A 26,209-nucleotide genomic window follows, 5' to 3' on the forward strand; every position below is an offset into this window, starting at 1 on the left:
GATATTCCTGAGAAATCCTCCATTTAATTATATCATAAAATGAGTTTTATTTAAATATATATAATAAACCGCCAAAAGCTATGTTGCTCCTCACTTGCTATTAAATTATTTTTTGTTGTGGATCGGATAGGGGTTCAAAATTCAAAAAAGCAGAATCCATGGCTCTAAAAAACAACACGGAGACTACGAAGGTGCTCTAAAAATTGTCCAACCTCAAGGAAAAGATGACAACATTTTGTACGTAAAAATTAGTCAAATTTATCTTGCATCTCTTGATAGTTACTCTATAAAGCTTGAGCCATTTTGGAGATGCAGTTGTTATCTAAGAGTCGTTTGAGTGAGTTGTTGTGGTTTTTGTCGAAAAATAATTCTGATTAATTTATTTTTTTTCCAACATAGTCTCCTATTATCTCTATACACATCTCCCAGGGAAGTTACTGACGAGACAGGATGGGACCGAGATGGGATAATTTCTAAGAGAAGTGTGTATCTATTTAAAAAAAAAAATCATTATACGGTCACATCATGTATTGGAAGCTTCTGGCATAAGAGTGCATTTAAGGTCAATTTTTCCAGGGAAAATTCTAAATATGTAGCCTGAAGGAAAACTTCGTGAACACCACTAATCAAATTCCATAAGAAAAATGGGTACCAAATACGAAGATCCAAAAGATACATTGGGAGAATTTGGAAGTGAGTGGTTCACTTCAAGGGAGCATCTGAGGTCAAATGGACTTATCTAAGGAGATATAAAAGAATGAGCCTTAATAACATCAATGATATTTTGAACTACAATTAAACTACTTATTCTGAATAACGATGCTGAATCGGTGGTTTTAGCTCTCGTGATTTCATCTCCGTGAAATAAAATTGTTCTTTTCAGAGATAGTACAGGCAAATTTGAAAATAATTTGAGCAAAAGTCTTGCCTTGAGGGATATTTATGTGTACTTTTCTAGCCTATTGGAAAACATTCTTCTTACTCGAACTTTCCATGCAAAAAAAAAAGATACCAAACCTTGACGTTGAAGCATCAACATGAATTTCTAAATCAGGATTGAATTCCCGGAGGATAGGAGAGCTCGAGTTTCTTAAACATGACAGCCATTTTAAGTCACTCAGACTCTGAGATGACTTGGAACTCTCCCAGGGGCCAGGGAACCACTTTCATACCCATGGTCCCTAGGAGGGTTCGATTTCAATCTTTCCTCTCTGTTTCTTCTTTGGTTTAACTTATTCTTTAACAAGTCCATTATGCCTTTAGATGTTATTGGGGTATAAAGTAACTTCCTACTTGGATCTAAAGTATCTCGTTACGAGGTGACGGCGGCCTTGCAGACCTTGTTTACCTTTTCTGTCAGTGTCAGGGCTCCTCTCTTACTGCCTATTCTTAACCATGGACTGCATCCTTCTCTTTGATTCAACAATATGCCATGCTCCTCTCAAGTATACATTGGTCTCTGCTTTCATACCATAGGTATAGTCAGGTACCTATTTAAACCAAGAGGTTATTGTTGGAAAAGGATGGGGATTTAGATACGTTTTGGCCTTTGGTCATGTTCTTGGAAAAAAAACATTTCAGATTTATTATTCAAAATGTTGAATATGACGATAACTGAGTGGGGTCATAGAAAAAGCTACAACTTGCGAAATTTTTTTTTTTTTTAAAGTAACCATTGTATTTATTTAAGCTAACAGTCGCATTTTGCTACATGGTTGAAACCTTTAAGTGAGACTTAAGATACTCCAAGGAAAGGGGCGACATACCGATTAAAATAATATTCAACCAAAAAACATACTCAACTCTACTCTTTCGAACGCAATGCAAATATGAAAGCATTCAATCATTGATCGAACAAAGTGAAAAGAAACTAGGTTTTCACAAATAATCGTTGATCTCCAATAGTGTTGTCACGACACCAATATTGTTGTAAAATTAGGATCTATAGGACTTCAATTCTTATTCTACTCATAATATTATTGAAAAGTTGTTAAGGGCAACTCACATGCGCTTAGTGGTTTTTTACAGATTACGCACAGTTGCAGAAGGGGGGTAAATTGCAAATATAAGCTATAAAAAAGTAATCAAATTATGATATTTCAAATGCAAACATTGGAAGGGGTGGGGATGGTGTTAAAAAAAGGCCAAAAACTTGCTTGCATACTTTGTACATTGCCCCTTACAGGAGCCTTAATAGGTTTTTTTGTTTAAATTATATTGGGACTAACTCAGAAATTTGATTACGTTATTAAAGATAATTTTCATTCTTGTTTTTTTATAAAGTACAATTTATTAGCTAGGAAATTTATGGGATAAATTGTTTGTGACGCAATGGCGTCCAATGAACCGGTTCAAATATCAATTCAGTTTAACACCGTTTTATATAATTCAGTACCGAGGTAAAGTACTTGTATACCAAACAACACTAATCTCGAAGTATGAAAGATGAACATTTGATTGTATCAATGTACAGAAAAGTGTAGTTTAAAGTTGCTCACATAAAACGGCCACAAGGTTAATTTTAAGGTACGATTTTTTTTTTTTTTTTTTGAAATTATAATCACACTTACACAATGCTACTCAATACTTTTATCAATTCATATGACGTGTTTCCCCCTCAAAAATGAAAGAATTATAATATTAATTTGAGAAAAATAAATTAAACTCACACTATGTAAATTAGTTTTTCAGCTAATGATTGTTCAACAACCAATTATTAATATTATAAACATTAATTGGTTAAAGGATAATCATGTTTTCTAAGAGCTATAAAATCCTTTATGAAGAATTATACCATATTTGAAAAAAATTGTAAAAACTAAAACTGATTTTTGGCCTTGTTTACTCTTATTGAGGGAAGGCAAAATACTCGAAAAAATTAAATTTTTGATATTTAATTTTGGAAATTTTTCTCGAATAACTAAATTTTTAAATTGAATTTTTGATTTTTTTTTGGAAAAGCAGTGGATTTTGAACTTTTTATTCTAAATAATTTAATTTTTCAAATTTCTTACAAAAAAAATTTCTGTTTTTCAAATGTTTTAAGTTTTTATGAATAATTGTGAATTTTTGAAATGTTTCTCGAAAAAATTAAATATTTGATATTTAATTTTGGAAATTTTGTCCGAATAACTAAATTTTTAAATTGGATTTTTAAAGTTTTTTTTGAAAAAGCAGTGGATTTTGAATTTTTATACTAAATAATTTAATTTTTAAATTTTTTTACAAAAAATTTTAATTTCGAGTTTTTTTTCAATGGCGTCCTACGGACGCCTTTGTATTGTCTGATTCTTCATTTCTCCACCTAAAAAACCATATAAATTGTCAATTTCTTTCAAAAAAAATATTCTGAAAAAATGATAAATTATTATATTTTATTTAAACGAGCGGAACCAAATTATATTTCATAAATGAAATGAAAATATTAAACTAAAGCCTACATTCTTGGGTATATCGAGTCATTCTAGAAATTTTCAAACAAAGTATATAATTGGTCAAAATATGATTATTAAATGTTTGTATATATGATGTAAAAAAAGATGAGAAATTTTCTTTTTCTTATCTTTTGTGGAAAGTTTTTGTGTGTTAATAAATCAAAATCTAGATATATTTTGTACATTCAATCATCCGTACTTACACTCAAATGTTGACATACGAGAAGTGTGTCTGAATAAAATTTAGAAAGCAAAATCTTTTTTATATCGTTCTGTACTCTCATATGTGACCTTCAAAAGTCGTCTAGCAAATGATGCAAACATTTAAAATAATATCATAATATATATCTTTATACATATTTACATAATTTATTTATGATTTAAATTCAATTCATTTTTTTTTCCTGCATTTTTTTTTGTGTCTATGGTATTGCATTTAAATTATAAATCTGTACAATATACGTAAAAGTCTAGTCACTATTTACTACTTTAAACTGTCATACTTAGTAAATCATTTGCAATCTCATTGGTGTGCAAAGTCTCGTCTTTAAAAGTGCATATGTCGCCCATCAACACAAAAACAAACTAGATTGTTGCAACATTTACTCTGCAAGCATTTCCCGACGAAGACATCTCCCTACCAATGTAAACAACAATAATGGCCCCTCGGGCCTCCATTTATACCCCAAAAGTTGGGATGGTTTCATGTATTGCCGGGTCCAAAAAAGGGATTAAACCCACCACCGTCAGATAAGTTACCGTCAAAGACCACTATTTACACCTCAATTTCTATCCAGGAATTTGAGGGTGCTTTCGGGTACCATCAGTTCCCAAAACGAGATGAAACCCAAAGCAGTATCAAATTTCGGGGGCCCTTTGGAAGTAAATGTAAGTAGTGGCGGTGGGTTTCATCCCATTTTGGTCCCAGCGTCACCCCAAATTAGCCTCAACATTTGAGGTGTGAATGAAGGGTTGTTAGTGGCTCTTAGTTGTTGTTGCTTAAATAGTCACGTTGGGTTTCATCCCATTTTGGGACCAGCTTGTATCCCCCAACATGGGGGGGGTAAATAGGGATGGAGAGGGCCTCTTAGTAGTTGCTTAAATAGTGGCGGTGGGTTTCATCCCATTTTGGGACACGGCGGTATCCAAAAACAACCCAACATTGGGGTTTATTATGGGGTTATTATGCAGTGGCGGGGCGTCACCCCAAATTAGCCTCAACATTTGAGGTGTGAATGAAGGGTTGTGAGTGGCTCTTAGTTGTGCTTAAATAGTCGCCTTGGGTTTCATCCCATTTTGGGACCAGCCTGTATCCCCCAACATGGGGGGTAAATGATGTGATGCCCTCTTAATAGGGTTGCCTCTTAATAGTTGCTTAAATAGTGCCGGGGGTTTCATCCCATTTTCGGACACGGCGGTATCCAAAAACAACCCAACATTGGGGTTTTATTATGGGGTTGGGAGGGGACCTTACTGGTAGTTTATAATGGAGTGGTGGTAGTGGGGTATGTTTCATATGGGAAATGTCTGAATGGCATATATCGCAAGCCCCTTATTTTATATTCTACGGTCGACTTTTTGTCTGGTCGACGTTTTGTCCATTCGAAGTTTTGACGGTCGACGTACTCTCTTTTGATATTTTGTCCGTCCACGCCCCTTAACTTTTTGTGCGTGCTACAAATTGTACTTAAAGTAGCCAAAAACTGATCTTCGCATTTAAAGAATAAGAACTTAATATATATTTTATTTGAAAGGCCATATTGAGGACAATATAAGTCTCTTAAATCAAATAGAGGTATTAAACCCTAGCTAAAATTCTTAGGTATTTAAATTTATCCAACAAATTTGAATAATAAGCCTATTATGTATACAAATATGTCTATGAATTATTGGGCTGTATGTATACTCGAATATGAAGTCAAAAAATGAATTGGGATTTGATCTGTTTCTTGATTTTGTTTTTAAAAAAAATTATGTTTAAGTACTTTTAGTATTCTAATGAAACGTCAATACAGCTATGCCGCTTTTCTCAATAACATTCTTCAAATTGTTAGGATGACTCCACAAAAAACAAACCCAAAATTAACTATATACATAATTACATGACATAATTAAATACAAGATTTCCTGGGAATTTCTAATAGGTGTCAAGCCCTAAGAAATCATCGAAGAAAACCCCAATCCTACTCATTGCAAGTATTGGGACTAAAATCAACCAACTATGGAATATCTCATATTATTATTATCTTTTTTTTTTTAAAAACAACTTGCCTGTTGTCAAAATTTAAATAAACTTGTCAAAAAAAAAAATTTTTTTTTTTTTTGTATTTTGATTTTTATAAAACATTCCTTCAAAAACATCGCATTTTAGTACAAATTATGTTAGATTTGTTAAAAATATTTTTTAAATACATAAAAAACATCAAAAAATAACATGGGTCCAATACCTTCATCAATGAGAATTCTTTGATTTTAAAGATTTAACGAATTACTATCATTTTTTGTCTATTTAAAACTTGTAAGAAAATATTTGTAAAAAAAAGCAAAATTATGCATCAAAAAGTAACAAAGCCATTTAAATTTTATCCTAAAAAGAAAATGTCACCTCACAAAAAAAATATATATATAAATAAATATATCCTAATCATCAGTCTGTAAGCCCCGTATTGTAATTTTTTTTTTTTTTATTAAACCTCATGAAAAAATCGATCCTGGGTAGACTTATACAAATTTTATGTTTGAGCAATGAGAGCTTCAACTCAACTTTTTTTACTTCAACTCATTCTATTATTGAAATCTTTTTTTTTTCCATTCAAAGATAATGAAATGATTTGTCTTGTACACATGTAATATCGAGAAAGTCAAGTCATACAATAATAACTGCCTCTATCTCGTTATATATATATACATATATACTCGTATATAATTAAATGAATGAAGATAAATTAATTATAATTGATGACCAGATGGGATTTATTAAATATAAGGGGAATGTAAGTAGGATATTTAGAAAAATTCAATAGGAGAAAGTTATATTTAGACCTGTATAAAATATAAGATATGCATTGATTTTATCAACTTCTTGATTCCTTGGTGCTGGAGTTCTTCTTTCTTGTAACCATCTAATTTATTTGCAACTCTGAACAAAAAGTAAGGAGAAAAAGTCTCTTGAAGTCCTACTGCAGAAAAACACTTTTTTCACAACACAATTTTATTTTCACATTCGTAAAATGTAAAGAAATCTTTTCTTCTAATTTTTATAATATGACGTGCAGAGCTAAAACACATCCTCGATGATCACGCTGTTTTAAGATATTAAGCGCACACTAAAAATGAGGAGTGGCAAAGATACGTGTGCTCTTTTTTTTTTTTTTTTGGTCATTCTTAAGTAGATCGTCAGGGTGTTAACGTCCATCTTTGAAAGAAGAACTCCCACTTATATATGGTGTATTTATTTACAAATGCATACTAAATAATTCTATATAGAAATTTTAATATAATTATTTTCTTTTCCCTGCACGAATTTCATTTTAAATGTAGAATGATCTTCAATTTGTAGCAGCTGATATTAACAGGAGTCTTATTTCAGTGAAGTATACCCGCTTTCTCCCCTCATTCTTCAAATCCCATTCCTAGATATGATATCATTTATAGTGTATAAATAAAAGAAAGAGGTGTTAGAAAAGAACTCTTTCTAACAAGCAGTGATCCCTCACAAACCAGGTTAGTTGGCAAGCTTTATTTCTTGCTTTCCTTTAAAGCTATCCTCCTCCCCTTCCAATTTTTGTAGAGGACGCATCTATTAAATAAATATGTTTTGGCATTACAAATGAGCTATAAAAAAATGTTTATATCATTTCTCTTGGAACTCAAATAATGTTACAAAGTACATGTGCATGTAAAGGGAATGACAAAAAATTGACCTCTTTTTGATCACAATGATAAATATCATTGTTTTTATTTAAAGTGAAGACATATTATAACCTTTCATGAAATTAAAAGTTACTTTGGATGTGTTAGTTGAAAAAATATTCGATCAAACTATCGAGCTTTGTTGATAGTATATAAAATTTTGCACTCATTAGACCACAAAAATCAGTAAATTTTTTGGATTATCTAGACATATGTCATGTTTCTTGAGATAAAAGCAATAAAGGGAACCCCTTCACGTTCTAAGAGTATTCATTTGTTGACTTGTGTTGAGATATTCATCAAAAAACATCTAGTTCAGACCCCCAAAAAAAAAAGATTTTTTGCTTTTTACTAGACAATTTAATATTTGATTTTTTTAGATTTATTATAAAAATAATTGAATTTTTTTTTAAATTATATGATTGAAATTTTATTTTTGAGATTTAAATTTCAAAAAATTTATAATTGACATTTAATTTTTGAAAATAACTGTTGATTTTTGAAAAAATTTCTGAATACCTTTGGATTTTTTGAATATATTCCAAAAAATTAACATTTGAATTTTTTTACAAAAATATTTTCCGAAGAGGTGTGAATTTCTGATTTTGCTTTTTTCCAAAAAGCTATCAATTTTTGAAATTATTTTCCAACAAAAAATGAATTTTTTGTGAATAGCTTTGGATTTTTGATTATTTTTTTTTTCTTTCAAAATTAATATTTGAATTATTTTTTTCCAAAAAATTCAAAAAACCAAGCCCCTTACCACCTAAAAATATATATATGATCCTTGCAGACGGAGGCTTTCTAAGCAATCATAAGCTAATTGTATCGAACGTGTTCCATAATTGCTCGATTCGACACAACACTAGTTTGTTTGTATCCGTTTTTACAGTTTTACGGAAAAATAATTACTTAGGGTATTAATTCTGCTTCTCTCATCTTCTCAATCCTTTACTCAAAGTAATTCTAAAGAGATACGAATGTAATATTTATTATTATTCTCATGTAAAATGTATTTATTGCCCAGATCTTTCTTCTTCTCCTCTAGCTATATGCATGTATATCAAAAACTCTCTACCCTTTCATTCGTTGAACTTAAAGGACCCTAGGGAATGAGTAGACAGACAAAAAATAAACAACAACGACATATATATATAGGGAAGGAATAAGCTTTTCATCTACGCATTGAGGGAATACTAAAAATTATAATATCCACAAATCGTACTCACTTAATGTGTATTACACATCAAGGGAGTGCAATTTTCAGAAATATATAATAAAAACGAACAATAACTTACCTTTTTGACAAAGGAAAATTATCTTTAAATAATTATCATTCAAATATTTGAAGAACTCTTGGAATCCTCATCATCACTTTTCTAATGCACTAAATCATAAAATTATGTGGAAATCAAAAATAAAGTCGATATCCTTCTCGCTATGCCCTGCTAATATCATAATATTTAAACATATATCGAATAAATTTGAAATAAGCAATTTTTACTTACAGAAAAAAATATCTGCTTAATCAATAACTGACGTTTAAGGCCTTAATTATGTCCAAGGTGGTTCTCCCGGTGCGGATTAAATTGCCTAAGATGGCTCATCTTTCCTACATCGCAACATATACATAATTTTTGTTTACAACATGTGCATCAATCAAAGGGTTAGAGTCTAAGCTATTCAAAAATAATCGGAACTTTAAGATTTAATCAACAACACCTATTCAAAACTGATTTTTTAACATTACTTTTTCTACATCCGGTACGTGTCAAGGAGTATTTCATGAATTGATTATATTAAATAATAGTCTTTTGAAACATCCTTATCAAAAACCATGTGAGCACTTTTTTATCGTCGTGAGTCCGTCCTTAGTCACAAAAGAGACAGATTCTTATTGAAGATTGAACTTCTATCCTGTTGAAACTGATCTAGGAGCTCTTTTCGTAGAAACATGAAGACTTAGGTAATAGATAAATAGGTCAATAATTATTGGCAAATGAACGTGTGAGAAGCTTATAAACGTTTTATCTCTAGCTGATTTATTTTTTAATACACATATAAGGCAATAATTGACTAATTATAACGAATAATTAAATTAACCCAAGAAAATAATAAATAAAACTAAGACCTTTCAAATAGATCTTATGACGGCTGACAATTTTATGCCAATCAGCAATGAGAAGTGTTCTACTGAGTGGCCGCAGTTTCTCAAGAGTGATTTATTTTAACTTAAAGCATGAAAAGAAAGGGGAGCATCAAAGATAACTGATTATAGTTTTTTTGATTAAAAGTGACTCCAGTTTCACTTTTTATCCGCTAGAGCCGTTCATATCTTTACAGCTAAAAAATATTTGATTTCGAAAAGTAATAATTGGTTCTACAATTTGACAAATTTTTGATTCTATTAAAGACATCCAAACCCATTGAGGATCTTCCACGTCGTAGTGAAGCATATGAAGTAAGTCTTAGTTACTCATCGTGATCATCGTGGACTGCAGCAAGGAACGAAAAAGACTGTGGCTTTCAGTAAAACCTCAAAACTCAAATGGAAGGCTTATTCTGTGTTAATCATCAATTCTATCATTCAATCCAAGACCAAATATAGTCAATCCATATGTATTGTAACTACTAATTTGCATTGACTGTTATATGATATGATATAAATGGGTATCAATTGTCATAAGCCTTATTCATCAAATGGAAGATACTAGATAGAGACTCCTTATTGAGCATGTAGAATGGAATCTAAGAAAAGATCGTGTTACATTGCCACTTCCATCATTGGGATAAAGTGTAACATAATTGTATATAGTGATCATCAATAATTAATTGTAAATATTCCTTCAGTTTCATTCCACTCTTAACATATAGTGAGCCTTTAATGTGATTGGGAGACATAAATAAATTTAAATACGGACCATGTACAAAGATTACTTGAAGCAAACAACTTTTAGGATTGAATGTATTTTAAATCTTTCATTATATGTATTGCTATGTAATGATTTAATTAAACTCAAGTATCTTAATACTAATACTTTATTGAAATAGAACCGGCAACAAATTTAGGACTCTGAATTTAATTTAATTTAATTGAACCATGCGAGAGTAATCTTTCTTTTTTCATATAGGTAAATGATGCAGTTGGCTTCATTGGTTAAATATTTTCCGCAGAAATTTAGAAATTTAAATGGAGCCTGGGCTTCGTGTCTTTATAATTATGATTGTCCTTATAGGAGTCTCATTAGCTTCTGCTCCATAAAACATTCAACCAACCAACTCGATGCGTCTAAAAGAACATGCTTCATCAAATATATTATTGTTACTACTCGATGTTCTGAAGGAATCGACTGTATCCGAGATTTGAGATATGTTCTTGTAAATGAGGTTATACCTATATTTAAATTTAAAACTCCATAGACAATTTTCTCAGGTATAAAAAGCTTAACATAAAAAACAAGTATCATATACAATTCTTCTATATATATATATAAGGACTTTAGTTTTCCCATGTCGTACACCTTCACCTCTGTAATAGGTATTGTTCAACTGTTCATCTAAAGAGTTTATCTTTCTTTGACAATTATTTTCTTCATTTTCAATGGTTTTTAGAATTATTAAACACATTATTAAGTACATCACTTATTATTGGACCGTGGTTTGTTCTGTCATAAGAGTTTGGTGTATATTAATATGTTACAACTTGTTTCCATCAAACTGTGGACACTTCCGCTTAAATCACTTCCGCTTCACTTCCGTATTAAGTATTCTCTAAATAACTCATTACTCGATTTACCAGAAGCTGTTAGTAGTCTTAATGTGTCTTTGATAAGATTCATTAGTAAAACTTCAACTCTTTGAATTTTTAATTTTAATTATTGATCTAATCAGAATTGAAAAAAAAAAAAATTGGAAATACTTTTGTCTTCAAGGTAACTAATATTTTTACTCATAGTTTCATAGAAGGTTGATTCAAAAGCGGCATCTTTTAAGGAATAAATGTAACGTGGGTGCACTTAATTTTTACAAGCTGCCTTACCCTCTTTATAATCGTTGTTATATTCATCTTCAGTGCTGGACATTGAAGGACTCCATGTCGAAAAGATCCCCAACACAATCATCATTTGGTGTAGAAGAAAGAAAAAAGGTTTTAATTTTCCTTGATAACAGTTTGTCAAAAGATTATTTTGAATAATATGGAAACATTTTACATACTAATTTATTTAAGTAAACACATGATTATTTTCTCAGTATTAACTTGTTGAGAACAATAGCTAATCTTCTTTTAATTGTGAGATATATTCAAGCATGAAATACGTTTCCTTCACTATGGGTCAATTTGACCTTTTAGTCTTTTGAGGTAGAACAGTGAATATTTAATTAGTTAATGAGGTTATTGCTTTCCCCAAAAAAATTCCTCTAATTTTAAGCATTTGAAAATAAAAGTCAAGAAGTCTCAATGAATTTCAACCATTTTTGTAGACTTTATTCAAAAATCTAAACTGTAAATGTGTGAAAATGACCTCTCCGTTCATTTAGTGCTAAAGCTAATTTATTTTTTATTATATAAATTGTATTTTATTTACACATTCTATATAGGAAAAAAACTCATTGCCCGAGACGGATAAGGAAAATATTGCTGTATCGGTTACGGTCATGGTTCGAATTTGTCGGTTCCGGTTCTAGCGGTTCAAGAACAGGAACTGCTGGACCGATAAGTAAACAACCTTGCATATTAGTGTTAAAACTATTTCCAAGACCTGGTTTTTTCGGTTCGATCTTAAGTGATTTTCCTAGAGCGAGTTGGAAATATATTTAGATCCAGACTGCAATCTCATACCCTGAGCGAAATGTAATCGTTTTCAATTTGCGGACTGACTGATTTTCTCCTCATTCAACCTGATTTAATAATCAGGGCGTCAATAGGATTTTAGGAGAGGGGGGCTTGGTTTTTTTTCCATATCATAATTTAATCGAATGACCATTTTTTCTAATTTCTCCATTTGTGAGGGGCTACAGCCCCTCAACCCCCCTACTGCAAACACTCCTTATAGTTGACCAATATAATTTATACAACACATTTAACTCCATTTGACCTTTTGATCTCACCATTTTAAGCCACATATGACCTTAGAATCCCTACAGACCAAATTTAAAAATAGCTCCAAACCAAACTTCTTTAAAGGTGCGAATTAGTTGGGCCCACTAACAATAAAGTTGGTGTCAGACCGGTCTAGCATTTTTTAGACAGAAGCTCAACACACACATACATACCCGGTTGTATTTAAAAAGTAAGAAGAACGTCTTTTGTGGTATCCTAAAGACATCCTCTTCCTTACTCCCCCATTTCAAAATAAGTGTTTTCAATGCTTTCATAGTAATATATTATATATTATTTTTTTCTTCCAAGTCATTTCTTTATTTCCTTTTCTTGTATAAATTTTCATTTTCCTTCTTTACTCATTTTCATTTTTCATATATATGATATATTGTACCTAATATATAAATGTGTAAAACATTTCATCTATCCATCTTTATTATTATAGTCCCGAGGCTTTCTCACAGATGGCGCCACATATCAACATATCAATTTTGTATGACAATCCAATTATTTCTTTACAAGTTACATTTGTTTGAAGTGACGCTACTTTTGTTGTTTGTAAAGAAATTGACTCTAACCATTTTCGTGTTTTATATATCACTGCTTCTTATTGGGAAAAAATGTCATACAGGCATAAGTTTGGCTTTATAAGTCAAAAGGACTCAGCCTACTGAGATCGTAGACAATATGTGCTGACGTTTCTATTTTCTCGCTACAGAATGTGCAATTCATACTCTCATCATCATTCTTCGACTTATTCGTGTAAGTTGATGAGGTAGCAATTCTGTAGCGGAACCATTTTTGCTCTAAAATTGTCTTCTTTTTTTTTGTAAATAGCGATGGATTTTTGAATTATTTATCCAAACTAATAATTTTTAGTAAATATCTGTGGATTTAGAAAATTTTGTAGAGAAAAATTTAATTTTTGAATTTTGATTTTGAATAGATGAGGATTTTTGAAATTTTTTTCAAAAAAATTATTTTTTTTGTGAATAGCTATGGACTTTTAAGAAGGTGTATAAATTTTTATTTTATCACGCAACCTTTCATCTTAAAAGAAACAGAAAGTGTCCATAAATCAGTTGGTAGTCGAGCAATTATTCCCAACTAAAGAGTGATTTTTCAATAGCTGTTCAATCAATCAACCTTCAGAACCCCGGAGATTAAGAGAAAAGAGAAATAAACATCCTGTGCTACTTTGTACAAATAAAGCTCAAATGATCTACTTTTCAGCAATTGGTGTATAGCTTTAGATAGGACTAGTTTAAAATATATTTCTGGGGATACTACTACGTGACAATTGCCTGGAAAAGGAGAACCCCTAGTAAATGACAACACGTTCAATTAGTCCCCAGGCAAACTAAAAAAATTCAACTTTATTCATCAACATAGTCTCCTTCAAGCATGCTACAATTTTGTTTTTTTAGATAAAATGTTTCGTCCATTGTGACATACCAACTCTGGTTTATTGCAGGAAAACATCTCCAAAAAACTCTCCGAGTCCTCAACACGGTGCAGTTTTTGCTCAACCTTGAGCCACCGATCCGAATTTTCCCAGGGCTTTTAAGTTTTCAAGTGTAAATTATAATATATGCTTGGAGATGTAACAAGAAACCAAGGGCAACAAATTTGGAAGGTGTAATCGAGAAAGAACTCATCATTCCTACAATAGTCGTTAATTCAGACTTTTAGGTACTTTTATAATAATAAATGAAAAAAGTTATTTTTATTTTTTTTGTCCGTTTTCCTCTTATTATTTTTTATTTGTCATTATTATTACAAAATTCCACCCCCCTCCCCCGAAAAAAAAAAAATATATATATATAATCCTGCGGACGCCCCAGTATCATCTTGATATACATTGCATATCAAGATGTTGAAAGAGAGCAAATACCTTCATTTATATGGTGAGTATTTTTTTTTTTTTTTTTTTGTTCCTTTCTCTAAAAAGAAGGCTTTTTAATGCATTCCTACTTTTCCTTCTATATAGAGGAAATTCAATAGGTCGATTTTTGGTTAAGGAAAGGGCAAATTAGAACTATGCCTTATTTCCCTATTGTCTGTACCGTTGTGCATGGATTTTGTGGAGTATGTTTTAATAGTTCTACTTGATCTCTATGGTCCTTACTCCACCAAAAATCAACCTAAAGACTCAACAGTAAACGATACCGACCATTTAGAAGGCTCCATAGGGCAATGAAGTTTAGTTCTACTCTGCCTCATACTCCATCAAAAATCGACCCTTTATGCATTATATTTTTGCAAAATGAAAAATGTGAATTACGAATTATGTCTTATAAAGACGTAAATGTAAGCTATTTTAAAAAATGTCCCTCTTCAATTCTAAAGTAAGCTAGAATGATTTTTTCTTAAAATTGACCCTTTCAATCATCACATTTCCTAGTTACATTCTATAATATACATCATACAAACATTATGTCTTTAATTTATGGTTCCTTTGTCACAAATTAATTACGTAAGTGAACACATTATAGCGGCACAGTTAGGATCTTAGACCCAAGGGGATAGATAAATGCTTGTGTTGGGTTGAGTGGAGCGAACTAATTCGGTCCTTTAAAGAAGTTTGGTTCGAATGTTGTGCACGGCGTTAGTTCGCAAACACAAAAATACCCCATGTATTTTGTTGTCAGCTGTCGATTCCCTCTTCTCCCTTGATACGTCATGGCTATTTCATAATGTATTCTTTTTGATAAATACACAAAGTAATAAGTTATTCAATAGTTATGCTCCGTTTCCAAAAGAACAGGAATACAATTTCTTGTAAATCCCTCCTCCTTTTATAGGATACATATATATTGGCAATGATAATATTATATTATTATTGATATATTGGCAATTTTAATATTTCTATGAAGAAATTTTTGCTATTTCTACATAGAAATAGCAAAAAACTACTCATAACTACTCTTTTATTAAAATATTACTAAGCAATATCATAATCTAGTATCGAATAAAATACTATGTAGATTTTAATAATATATAATTCATTTTAGAAATGGTGAAGAAATATTGTGGCAGTGATAGTCTGGGAGGATATAAGAGATAACATGCACTTGGTATTATTGACTTGTTCGGTAAACTACCAGATGATTACGGGCATTTTTTTCTGTTTCTTGAATTTAGTGTTGGATCGGTCTTAGAACTGATTTTCTAATCAGTCTTTTCCCCTTTCAGTATTTTTTTTTTATTTTATCGGTCAATCTTTTTTTTACCATTCAAGGGTCTTCAAGACTGATACGTCGATCTTTCAGACCTACGGTCCTAGCTATATTTTGTATTTCCTCCACTCCTTTCTGGCATTGAATATTATAACGAAAAAAATAATGAATGATAGCAAGAACGTAAAATATTAAGTTCTAGCCACATTTTTTACTTTAAACTTCAGGTATCTTGTCTCTCTGAAAGAGTCATGTTGAAAAGCAGCTTAGTGGTCTTCGTAACAGGAACCCCTGGCTTGCATTTTCTGTAATTCTCACGTCACTCAACTTCTGATAGATGTACATGGAGCTTTGCAAATTTTTTGATGCTGTCATGTGAACTGAACACGATGAATGGCATCAGTTTATTGGTCAGATATCAGTGGTGGTTGTTCATTTTCTTGAGAACATAAATTGTCATTTTCAATTGTATTGTAGCATGTAATTGATAGGCTGGAAGTCATGGATAGGAGCAATAGCTTCAGATGTAGCGTTCATCAAGTGATTGGTCTAGAATAAGGTAAAAACTTGTTCATCCTCTCCAACTTGAATATAGTGCCCTTGCTGTAGTTTGTTTCCTTGGAAAACATGAGCATCTTAATACAGTAAATGTTCCTGGCCATCCAGCGATCTTGTTGAATGGCATCTGATTTGTCCTAATAGAATCTTCGAGGCAGGCATATCAAGGTCCAAGGTCCAAGTTATTTTTATAATTGGCTAGTTTAAACCTTAAAAAATTGCAATGGCAGGAGGCGCTTCCGCAAAATTATATCTAGAATATTTTTTTTTTTTTTTTGAGGGGGGATTTTTGCAAAAAAAAAATTTTTTTTTGAAATTTTTTTTGAAAAAGACAATTTTTTGAAAAAATTTTTTTTGAAAAATTAAAATTTTTCTGGAAAAAAATTTCAAAAAATCCACAGTTATTCTCAAAAAATTCAATATTATAGTGTTGTTCACAACAAAAGAAAAATTTTCATATGTTTGATCAAAAAAGTGAAATTTTAGTATAGTAATAAAACATAATTAATAAAAAAAACATGTAGATTCCAAAAGATATTTAATAGCTCGGTCTACTAAAAATAATATAATAACACTCTTGGATCGGTTTAGGAGTTTCAAACCGAGGTCCAACACTAATAGGTACTATCTCTTATCCCTGAAACTTTGAGGATTTTACGTTTGAATAAATCTAATTTCCTACTAAGTAAAAAAAGTTTCCTCATTTTTTTTATTTTTTTTTTAGTTTCACTGACTTTGTTCAGTGTTTAAATTCCTTTTATGTAGGTAGGTATAAAATGATATAATATATTATATATATACAAAAGTTTTTTGATAGTAATCTGAATGGAAAAGGGTTTTTTTTTTCTAAGAAATAATGTACGTTTTCAAATTGGAAATACTTTTATACTCCCATTTCTATGTATAAGGTTCGGCCATATATTTTCTCCTGCTATTTATTTCATCAATTTTATGTCTGATATGGAGGCACAAAAAAAAAAGAAGCATTTACTCTATATTCATATTTCACATCCAAGAGCCTTAACATCAACAAAAAAAAAATTATATATTTATATGTATAACATATTCATTAGTGTTGAGACTCGGTCCAGCATCGAGTTTTCTTTTCGGTCTTAAGTGATTCGTTCTTTACCGATTTTTTCGGTCCTTACAGCGGTCTCAGACCGTCGACCGATTTATTTTTTTTGGTCTCACTTTGTAGACCGATTTTGATTCGGTCTCATATATTATGAGAGACCTTTTTCTTTATTTCCAGATCAACTGTCTTTCATTTTTTTCATTAAAATCTCAAAAGTACATGATAATTAATCCAAGTTATCTCTCTTTAAACTTCGTATAACGTCATTGTAATTGATAAAACATAAGATGTCATGTTATAAACAATTTATCTATAAAATCGGTCTATAACAATTTTGTGGGACACCCTAACTACAGGGTGTCCACGATAAATTGGAACTACTTTAAACCTCTTCCGCATCCATAATGTGGATATTCAGGGTTAAATCCTACTAGTATAAAAGGTTGCGTGAGCAATACACTATAACTTCCACCACAATTGTTTTGACAACAAACAATAGTCATCATGGAACAAGCAAGGAGAAACGCCATCCTCGAATTGGCTCGCAAGACACAAGCCCTCTGCTATCTACAAGCTTCTTAACTACCCTAAGACCACGTTGTACCGGATTTTCAATGCCTGGGAGGTTGAGGGGAAGGTCTGCTGCAAGGCCCACAACATGAGAAGTGACCGAATCCGCACTCCCCGCTTCCTTGAAGGCCTCTGGAAGTCCATCAAGGCTTCACCGGGGACTTCCTTGTCCAGGTTGGCCAAGAACCGTGGAGTGAGCAAGCAGCTGGTCTCCAAGGCTGTGAATCGGGTACAGGTCATACCGAATGGCCAAACAACACATCCTCACGGCATCCATGAAGGCCACCAGGCTCACCAACGGTAAGTGTCTCCTCAATGACCTGAAGAGCCATGGAGGAAGAATCATCTTCTTCTCCGACGAGAAGAACTGGACTGTCGACAGAAGCTACAACGTCTAGAATGACAGGTGGCTTGCCAAGGAGAGAGAAGAGGTCCCTGCAGTCTTCACCACAAAGTTCCCGGCCTCCGTGATGACCCTGGGTGTCATCTGCAGCACCGGTGAGGTGATGCCTCCTTTCTTCTTCAATCCCAAGGAAAGGGTTAACGCAATAAGGTACTGGGAAATCATGGAGGAGTTTGTCATCCCCTGGATGAAGGATACGGCCACTGGGAGGGAGTTCATATTCCAACAAGACTCAGCGCCCGCACACATCGCCATGAGGACCACTAACCTCTTCAACTCCCACGACATCCCTTTCTGGGATTGCAACACCTGGCCCTCCAACTCACCCGACCTCAATCCGTGTGATTACTACTGGTAGGGGAAGTTGGAAAGGAGGTGTGCAAGGTCAGCCACAAGAGCATTGCGGCCCTGAAGGGCTCCATTACGAGGGAGTGGAATGCTGTCGATTCCGCGGAAGTCATCAGGGCATGCAAATCCTTTAAGGGCAGGATGGAGAAGATGGTGGCCTCTGAGGGAGGTCATGTTGAATAAATTTATTGTTTAATATCATGTCTAACTTTTTCATATTAACAAATACACTCCAAATTCCATTTTTATCAAGCAGGCTGAATTTTAAGATAGTTCCAATTTATCGTGGAGACCCTGTAGACCGAATTTTTATGAGACCGGTCCAGAGTGAGCTTTTTGTTGGACCGAACTAATTTGGACCAACAAAAAATATAACGGTCTCAGACTGGTATAGGATTTCCAGATCAAAACCCAACAATAATATTTATACATATGAAGTTATCATTTTTTTTTTTAATAAAAAAATGTATATAATTTATATATCAACTATAGTATAATATTATGGTTGGTGTATGTATGTCCGCTTATAAAAATGCATAACCAGGGTATTTATTTCACAAAGAAAGACAGATATAGACTTTACACATACAAAAATAGTTGTTCAGAATTCTGAGATACGTACCTAAGACTATGTTTCATTCTGATCAGACCAGATACCTGGGCTCTGGAGAGTAAGTTTTGTTTTTTCGATAATAAGTTGATTTTCGTCATAAAACAAGATCGATTCCCCGTGTCTCAAAGTTTTTAGAGGTGTGGATTGTAGATTCGAAAATTCACCCAAAAAAATGGAAGAACGTACATAATATTTTAAATACGAATTAAAAAAGGAATTAATAAGAGGATTAGCGAGTTTGTCTTAGTATATATTAACAAAATAATTCGAAATAAAATATATAAAACGTGTAAGTACGTCCAAGTAATATAATAAGCATCTACGCATTAAAAAAACCATATTTTTTTCATATTAATATATCAAAAGTTCAATGCCCAATTTTAATATTATAAAAACCTCTTTGTTTTATAATAAAATATGTGCTTTTTTTCATATTTCCCAAAAACTATTCAGGGTGGACCCAAAATACAGTAAAAGCAATCATTGTATGTAACTTTTTTATTTGCATTATGAGATACCTAAAATTTTACAGGAACGCCCGGGCAACATGAAATAAGAAAAATAATTCTCAAGTATTTTTATGCAGTACAATAATTAATGTTTATTTATTGGGGTTTTTTTAAACTAACCAAAAGTAGGATACTTGATACACCAGGAGAAGACAAATTAAAAGAGGAGGAAACTGCCATGTTATATTCAAGCATTTATTTTCCTTTTTATTACAGTTTGTCAGCATAAAGTAAATACTTATAATTACAGATAAAGAAATAAAACATTTACAGAAATGGAGTATAGTTAATAATAAAATTAAAGAAATATTTTTTTTGACTATTCACTGTGATGGATAATTAAAGTATAACAAGAAATTACACAAAAACAAAAAACATATATACGAGTATATATAATAAAAATATAAATAGTATTGGAATTAGAATAAATGATCCGAACTGAATATTGAAACTAATAATATAATATTACAAGCATTTTAATTAATTGAGCAACATGCTCGACTATGACATTTAATTCAAAATTTGCTATATAATTGTAAGCATTAGGCAACCCGGGTTTATGTTGATTTGATAAACAAAGGAAGACATTCAATTGTATAAGAACAGAGTTCTTCGATAACTTTACATTTTAAAGTTATTGGGAGTGTAGCCCCATGTCTCCTCCGTAACAAGTATCTTGACTCTCACCTACTACTACTGACAATCTTACATACCTTAAGATAATGTTAGGAGACATGTCCAACATCACCAAACTGAGGAATTTTGCTTGCGTAATTAAAACATATTTGAAACGTATCACCGAACAAAGTGGTCATATCCAGTTGTCAAAATTATAATCGTTACAAAATAGTAACCTGCTCTAAGCGATCGTTTTTTCATTTTCTCCTTGCCTGTACACTCAATACAGGTTCGACTGTATACTATTTGTAGTAATACATAGTAGCTTTAAATTTGAGTTTTTTTTAATAAATTGGAGTGGTCAAGCTCTGCGTCGAATCATGTTTATGGTAGGGCAATATATCAACTTTTGTGTTTGGTTTAGTTAGACACAGTTAGCATCATGCCGTCATCATATGAGGAGATAAAGAGCTATAAGTGGAACGAGGAGCTTTCGAGGTCCGCCGTAGTCATGACATTGGTTAATAATGGAGGTGAAATCTCCAATTCAAAGATTGCTTCAACCTTAAGAGTATATTTAGAGACTGTTCAGCGTTTCTGTAAGAAGCTAGAGGATACCTGGGATGTTGATGCCACCATAAAGAGGGCACCCAAGGAGGAGGGCGCCGACAGGAAGGTCAGGGACACCGACTTTGTCGACAAGGTGAAGAAGATGGTTGAGGATGACCCTACCAGGTCCATGAAGGCCATGGCGAGGGATCTGGGCTGCCATGAGAAAACAATAAGGGACTGTGTATCTGAGGATTTAAGTTGGAGGAGCTACAAGATGCAGGTGGGCCAGATCTTGACCCAGAAGGCAAAGGACAACAGGCTGATGAAGTCAACAAAATTGCTTAACAAGCTCGAGCACCCAAAGCAGCCTGGGATGCTGTGGTTTTTCTCTGATGAAAAGAATTTCTGTCAAGATCAGAAGGTCAACAAGCAGAACAACAGGTGGATAGCCACCTGCACCAGCCATGTGAGGAAGGTAATGAAGACCAAGTTCCCTGCAATGGTCATGGTGTTCGGGGTGGTCAGCAGTGAAGGTCATGTTATGCCTCCCCACATGTTTGAAACGGGTCTAAAGGTCAATACAGAGGTCTACCTGGATGTAATGGAGAAGGTGGTTCTGTCTGGATCCAAGGGGTGGCTGGAGACAGGCCCTGGGTGTGGCAACAGGACTCAGCACCCTGCCATGTGTCCAAAATCTCCATGCAGTGGTTAACCGAGAACTGTTATGACGTCGTAACCAAGGATTTGTGGCCTCCTAACTCTCCCGACCTTAATCCTTTGGACTATTTTGTCTGGGGCTATGTCGAGAGACATACCAACAGACATCCCCATAGCACCAAGGCCAGCCTGATGGACTCCATCAAGGAGGTTTTCGGCAACATGGACAATAAGATGGTCAGACGAGCCTGCGGCCGGTTCAGAGGCCGTATTGAGACCGTTATTGAAGCCAACGGTGATTATATCGAATGAATGACTACTCTATACCCATATGCTCGTCATAGATTTGTTTTTTTTAATAAAAAAGTTAAAAAATGTATATTTTGTGTTGTTTTTTGTAGAAAAATATTTTGGCGACAATTTTATCCCCGCTCCCTGTATATATAACGGTTGGGGCAAAAGTATCGTTACCATTTGATTCCTTATAACTTTATTCAAAGAAAAGATAAGTAAGTTTGGTTTTCATAAAAAGTTTATTTGGTCATCACATTTCTTCTTTTTTTTTTCATTATGATTGGAAAATTATATCGGCTAAATGGTGACCGTGATTCGAAAATAGAAGAAAAATTTTATATTTAACCCGACAGCCTTAAGATTGCCTTACTGTACTCAACTCCTGGTAGCAATTTATGAACTAATTGAATTTTGTTTTCATATTTATAGTGGCGGGTATTTTGCCCCGCCCGTTATGAGTTAACAAAGGAGTATTTGATTCCTTACTGTCACAGCGAGTAAGACTAAAAATTGTAGTAATTATTACACGAATATTTCAAATTTTTATTCTCATTGAAGTTCAAATAAAGTCAAATTCTCCAAAAAATATTTTTTTTCCAAAACTCAATATCAATACTAGTACATTGTAAAAGAACCATAGAAGCTGAAAAACACTACATCAAAACTACTCAAAAAATGAAAAAGAATGATTCTACACTCGGTAATGGATAAGTCAATTAACCTTTTTCTAAAAACAAGATGGAATAAAAGATAATAAAAAGACATTGGAAGCATTATGTCTTTGTTGAATTTAAAAAAAGGATTGAAAACGTAAAAGGATATATTTTATTTTTCTACATAATGTATAATCCAATATCTGATTACTTTGAGGGTTTTTCTTTCTTCAAAGAGGTTTCTTTAGGGTTGTATAAGATGCCAATCGATCATCATCAATTTCTGTTATATTGCAGGAAAGGATAAAAAATCTTCCATTTTTTTCGATCTCTTACAAACAAAAATAACTCCAAGTGTTTGCAAGATGATGAGTTTTAAACTTGTTCCGGATTTCAAAACGCCACCCTGTATTGCTTCCTTTTTGTATGAAGAAAAGTTACCTTATTTTTAAACAAAATATATACTCTACACTAGTATAAAAAATGATCCAATATGTGTGATATTCTTGGCTAGTAAGTTTTTTCACAGGGCTAGTAAAAAGAAATTGAGCAACCTGTTGGCTAGTGGCTAATTTTAACGACCGTCGAGAGCCCTGCTTATATGTATATTGTCCATAAAAAAAGGACTTAATAATCTAATATATAGCAATCTTCATTATATCTCTAAGCATTTTCTCAAAAAAGACAAGGAAAGGAGGTTTGAAATTATGGGGTAGTTAGCCAATTATTCCTCCCATCTGTGGGACTATTCTATAATTAATTCTATGGAAATGTTCTAAACATAACATCAGCCAATTTGTATGCCATTTCACCCCCCTCTAATTAAATTATTAACAAAGTGAACTCTGCAATGAGAAGGGAAAAAAATTGCATACGTCATGAGTGGGAAATGAAAGTAACGATATCTGCGACATTTTGTGTGGAATGCACGTCTTTATATTTCATATAACACTCGTCAAAAAAAAAAACCAGAAAATAAGGCCCAAAATCTCTTGGTAGCAATTACCCCTATCTTCCCATTACGGAATCATTATTCAATAATTGTTCAGAGCAGCTAAACAAGAGATAGTTTTAATTCATCCAATCAATGTTGAGAACACTGTTTAGGAAAAAGAAAGAGAAACATTGACAGTTGAAAACAAAATACAACGGAAATAATTGCTTTATATTTAGTATTGGATTGGTCTCAAAAGACTGCGGTCCTATAAGTTCGGTCCTAATAAAGTGTGCCACTTTTAGAACCGGTCCTTGTCGGTCTTTTATGGTGGCTACAACAGCTTTAATGACATAGTGATTAACTACGTCATTTCTGCTATGGAAGTTTGATCATAACCTAAAGTTTAAATTAGGATATTTGTAGCTAGAACGTCTAATAACCAAGTATGATTATTAAAAAAAGGGATCTGTGTAAAGAAAAAACTAAGTTTAGAGATTAGAAAAGGAAAAACGTTGAATGCGTGTGCTCTTTTTCTTTTTTGTTTATTAGCTATTAAGTGGTAGGTGTGTCAACATCTCCATCTAAAAGAAGAATTATCGACCATCTTTGGTGTAAATTGATTTTAAAATGCATCATAAAATAAATATTTATATGAATTTAAATATAGTCATATTATTTTCCATTTAAATGTAGAAGGCTCTGCTCTTTAATTTTCTCCCCAAAATCACATAACAGGCAGCTGGCATTAACAAGGGTCTTATATCAGTAATAGCATATGCCTCGCTCCCGCCTTCTCCGTGCACTCTTAGACAAATCCCATCTCTAAGTATTATACATTTTAGCTATAAATCATTCTTTTCTTCGTTGTTATTTTCTTCAATCTAACTACAAGTAAAGAAAATAAAAAGATAGCTAGGACCCTAGGGATTAAAAACCAAATGGTGAGAAAGACCGGATCGATTAGAAAAAAGACAAAAAGACTGAAAAGGGGAGAGGAAAATGCAAATGTCCTAGGACACGTTTTACAATTAATAAGGTAATACCGTGAATGAATTGCACAATGAAACTATTTCTTCTCTTTTATCTGCTGATTTAAGTAATAACTCAACGTGCCTCACATACTTACACATAATAAAAAATAAATAAATATTAATAGACATATATATAATTCCTTTCCTTTCACGGATCATAATAAGATTGTTTATTTCAAAGGAAGCAATGATATATTCATAGGATTTGATTTAATGCAATTTTTAAGATTTATATTCCATTTGAAAAGTATTTACTCTCTACAATGTAGTATACATGTGGTTCTTGAGCAATTATATTGCTGTGTTTCGCGCCTTGACTCTCTATCGCACAGGCTGTTCTTATTTAAATACATGGCTACGAATTCCTATTCGTTTTTGTACATGCTATAAGTAACAAATAGTTTACTTCACGACATAAGACATTTATTTCACATTCTTTTACAAATGATTTGATTTATTGTATAGTTACATATTATGTAGAATACGATATCCACACCCGGCCTTCTTTAACTTTTTATATATGTATGTTGTAGGTAGAAACATTATTATATGTAATAATATAATAACATGAATACGCAATGCTTTCAAGTATAAATTATACAGATAAGACCTTAAATCAACATTAGGATAGAACGACGGCGATAAGGTGAAGCCTTATCAGTTTCGATGTTTAAAGTTAATCTATTATAGAGTCCAAAAATAACCTTTTTTCCCCTACCTTTTATAGATTACATACAAAGGAGACACTAACTAGCTATGCCAATGCTCAACTTCGACGATGTTTACGTGGACTCGGACGACTACTTATTAGCAGAGAAAACCGTGTTGGAACTTCTAACAAGACTACGGCCACAATGGCACAAAAGAGATATCCTACTTATTCGCACAGGACACTATGGAGAAGTGGCACATTTTCAAGGTTACACGGATGATTCAGATGACGCAATACTCATCAAGGTTTTCAAATCAGATCTGAGCAAGGTAAGAAGATAATTCAGTATCCAATGATTTATTTATTCAAAATGCTACACTTTTGTAGAGGGTTGAGTTGAACAATGTTGAGCTTTTCTTTTATCATGGGCTTTGCACAAAAGTCTTTGCCACATTTGAGAATGGATTCTGTATGAAAAGCCTTCCAGGACTATCTCTTAATTACAAGTTTGGAGTGGACATTGATATCTACCCCTTGGTTGCAAAGAAAGTCGGAGAAATGCATCGTATGATGGAATATCTATCTTTGTCGAAAAGGCCCACGAGGAAAAAGGATGATATTTTTGTGGTTTTAAGTGCTGCTATATCCAGCATACCTGAAAACCTCACCCATCCGGAAGATAATTTAAGACGACATCGAGCATTACCGAGTATCAAAGTCTTGAGAAAAGAAATACTAGAGCTGGAGATGCGACTCAGTGGTACGAGTAGAGAAGTCTATTGTCATGGAAATTTGAGACCTGAGAATATTTATGTGAATTTTGAGGAGTCGGAGGTATATTTTGCGGAGCTTGAGTTTGCAGGGAAAAATTATCGAGGACTGGAAATTGCACAACATTTTTTATCACTCATTGGAAACGATTTGAAACTTGTGGGAAGGGATGAGTATGTTCCGGCCAGGGACTTTCAATTTAGATGGTGCTCACATTATCTGAGTGGTTATATGGGTGTCCCCATTGAAAAGGTATGAGTCTTTGAATTATGTTACATACAAGTCAACAAGAATTAGGGGGGTTCACACCTAATGAAATATATTAATGAAATATATTAG

At 32.7% G+C, this 26,209-nt stretch overlaps 1 protein-coding gene across 2 annotated transcripts in view; it reads left to right on the forward strand.

The window, feature by feature from the left end:
- LOC121118268 (ethanolamine kinase 2) overlaps positions 1-26,209 on the forward strand; it is a 45,875-nt gene that overhangs the window by 15,115 nt on the left and 4,551 nt on the right. Inside the window, exons 2-3 of one of the 2 annotated variants that reach the window (XM_040712829.2) lie at positions 25,175-25,428; positions 25,487-26,122. In XM_040712829.2, coding sequence (XP_040568763.1) covers positions 25,204-25,428; positions 25,487-26,122 — 861 coding nt within the window. In that variant the 5' untranslated portion in view covers positions 25,175-25,203. Of the gene's footprint in view, positions 1-25,129; positions 25,429-25,486; positions 26,142-26,209 lie in introns of those variants that run through there. The other variant, XM_071888932.1, reaches the window with a different exon arrangement.

Source organism: Lepeophtheirus salmonis, chromosome 5, assembly GCF_016086655.4.
Source record: "Lepeophtheirus salmonis chromosome 5, UVic_Lsal_1.4, whole genome shotgun sequence".
In the NCBI taxonomy this organism is placed as follows: Eukaryota; Metazoa; Arthropoda; class Copepoda; order Siphonostomatoida; family Caligidae; genus Lepeophtheirus; species Lepeophtheirus salmonis.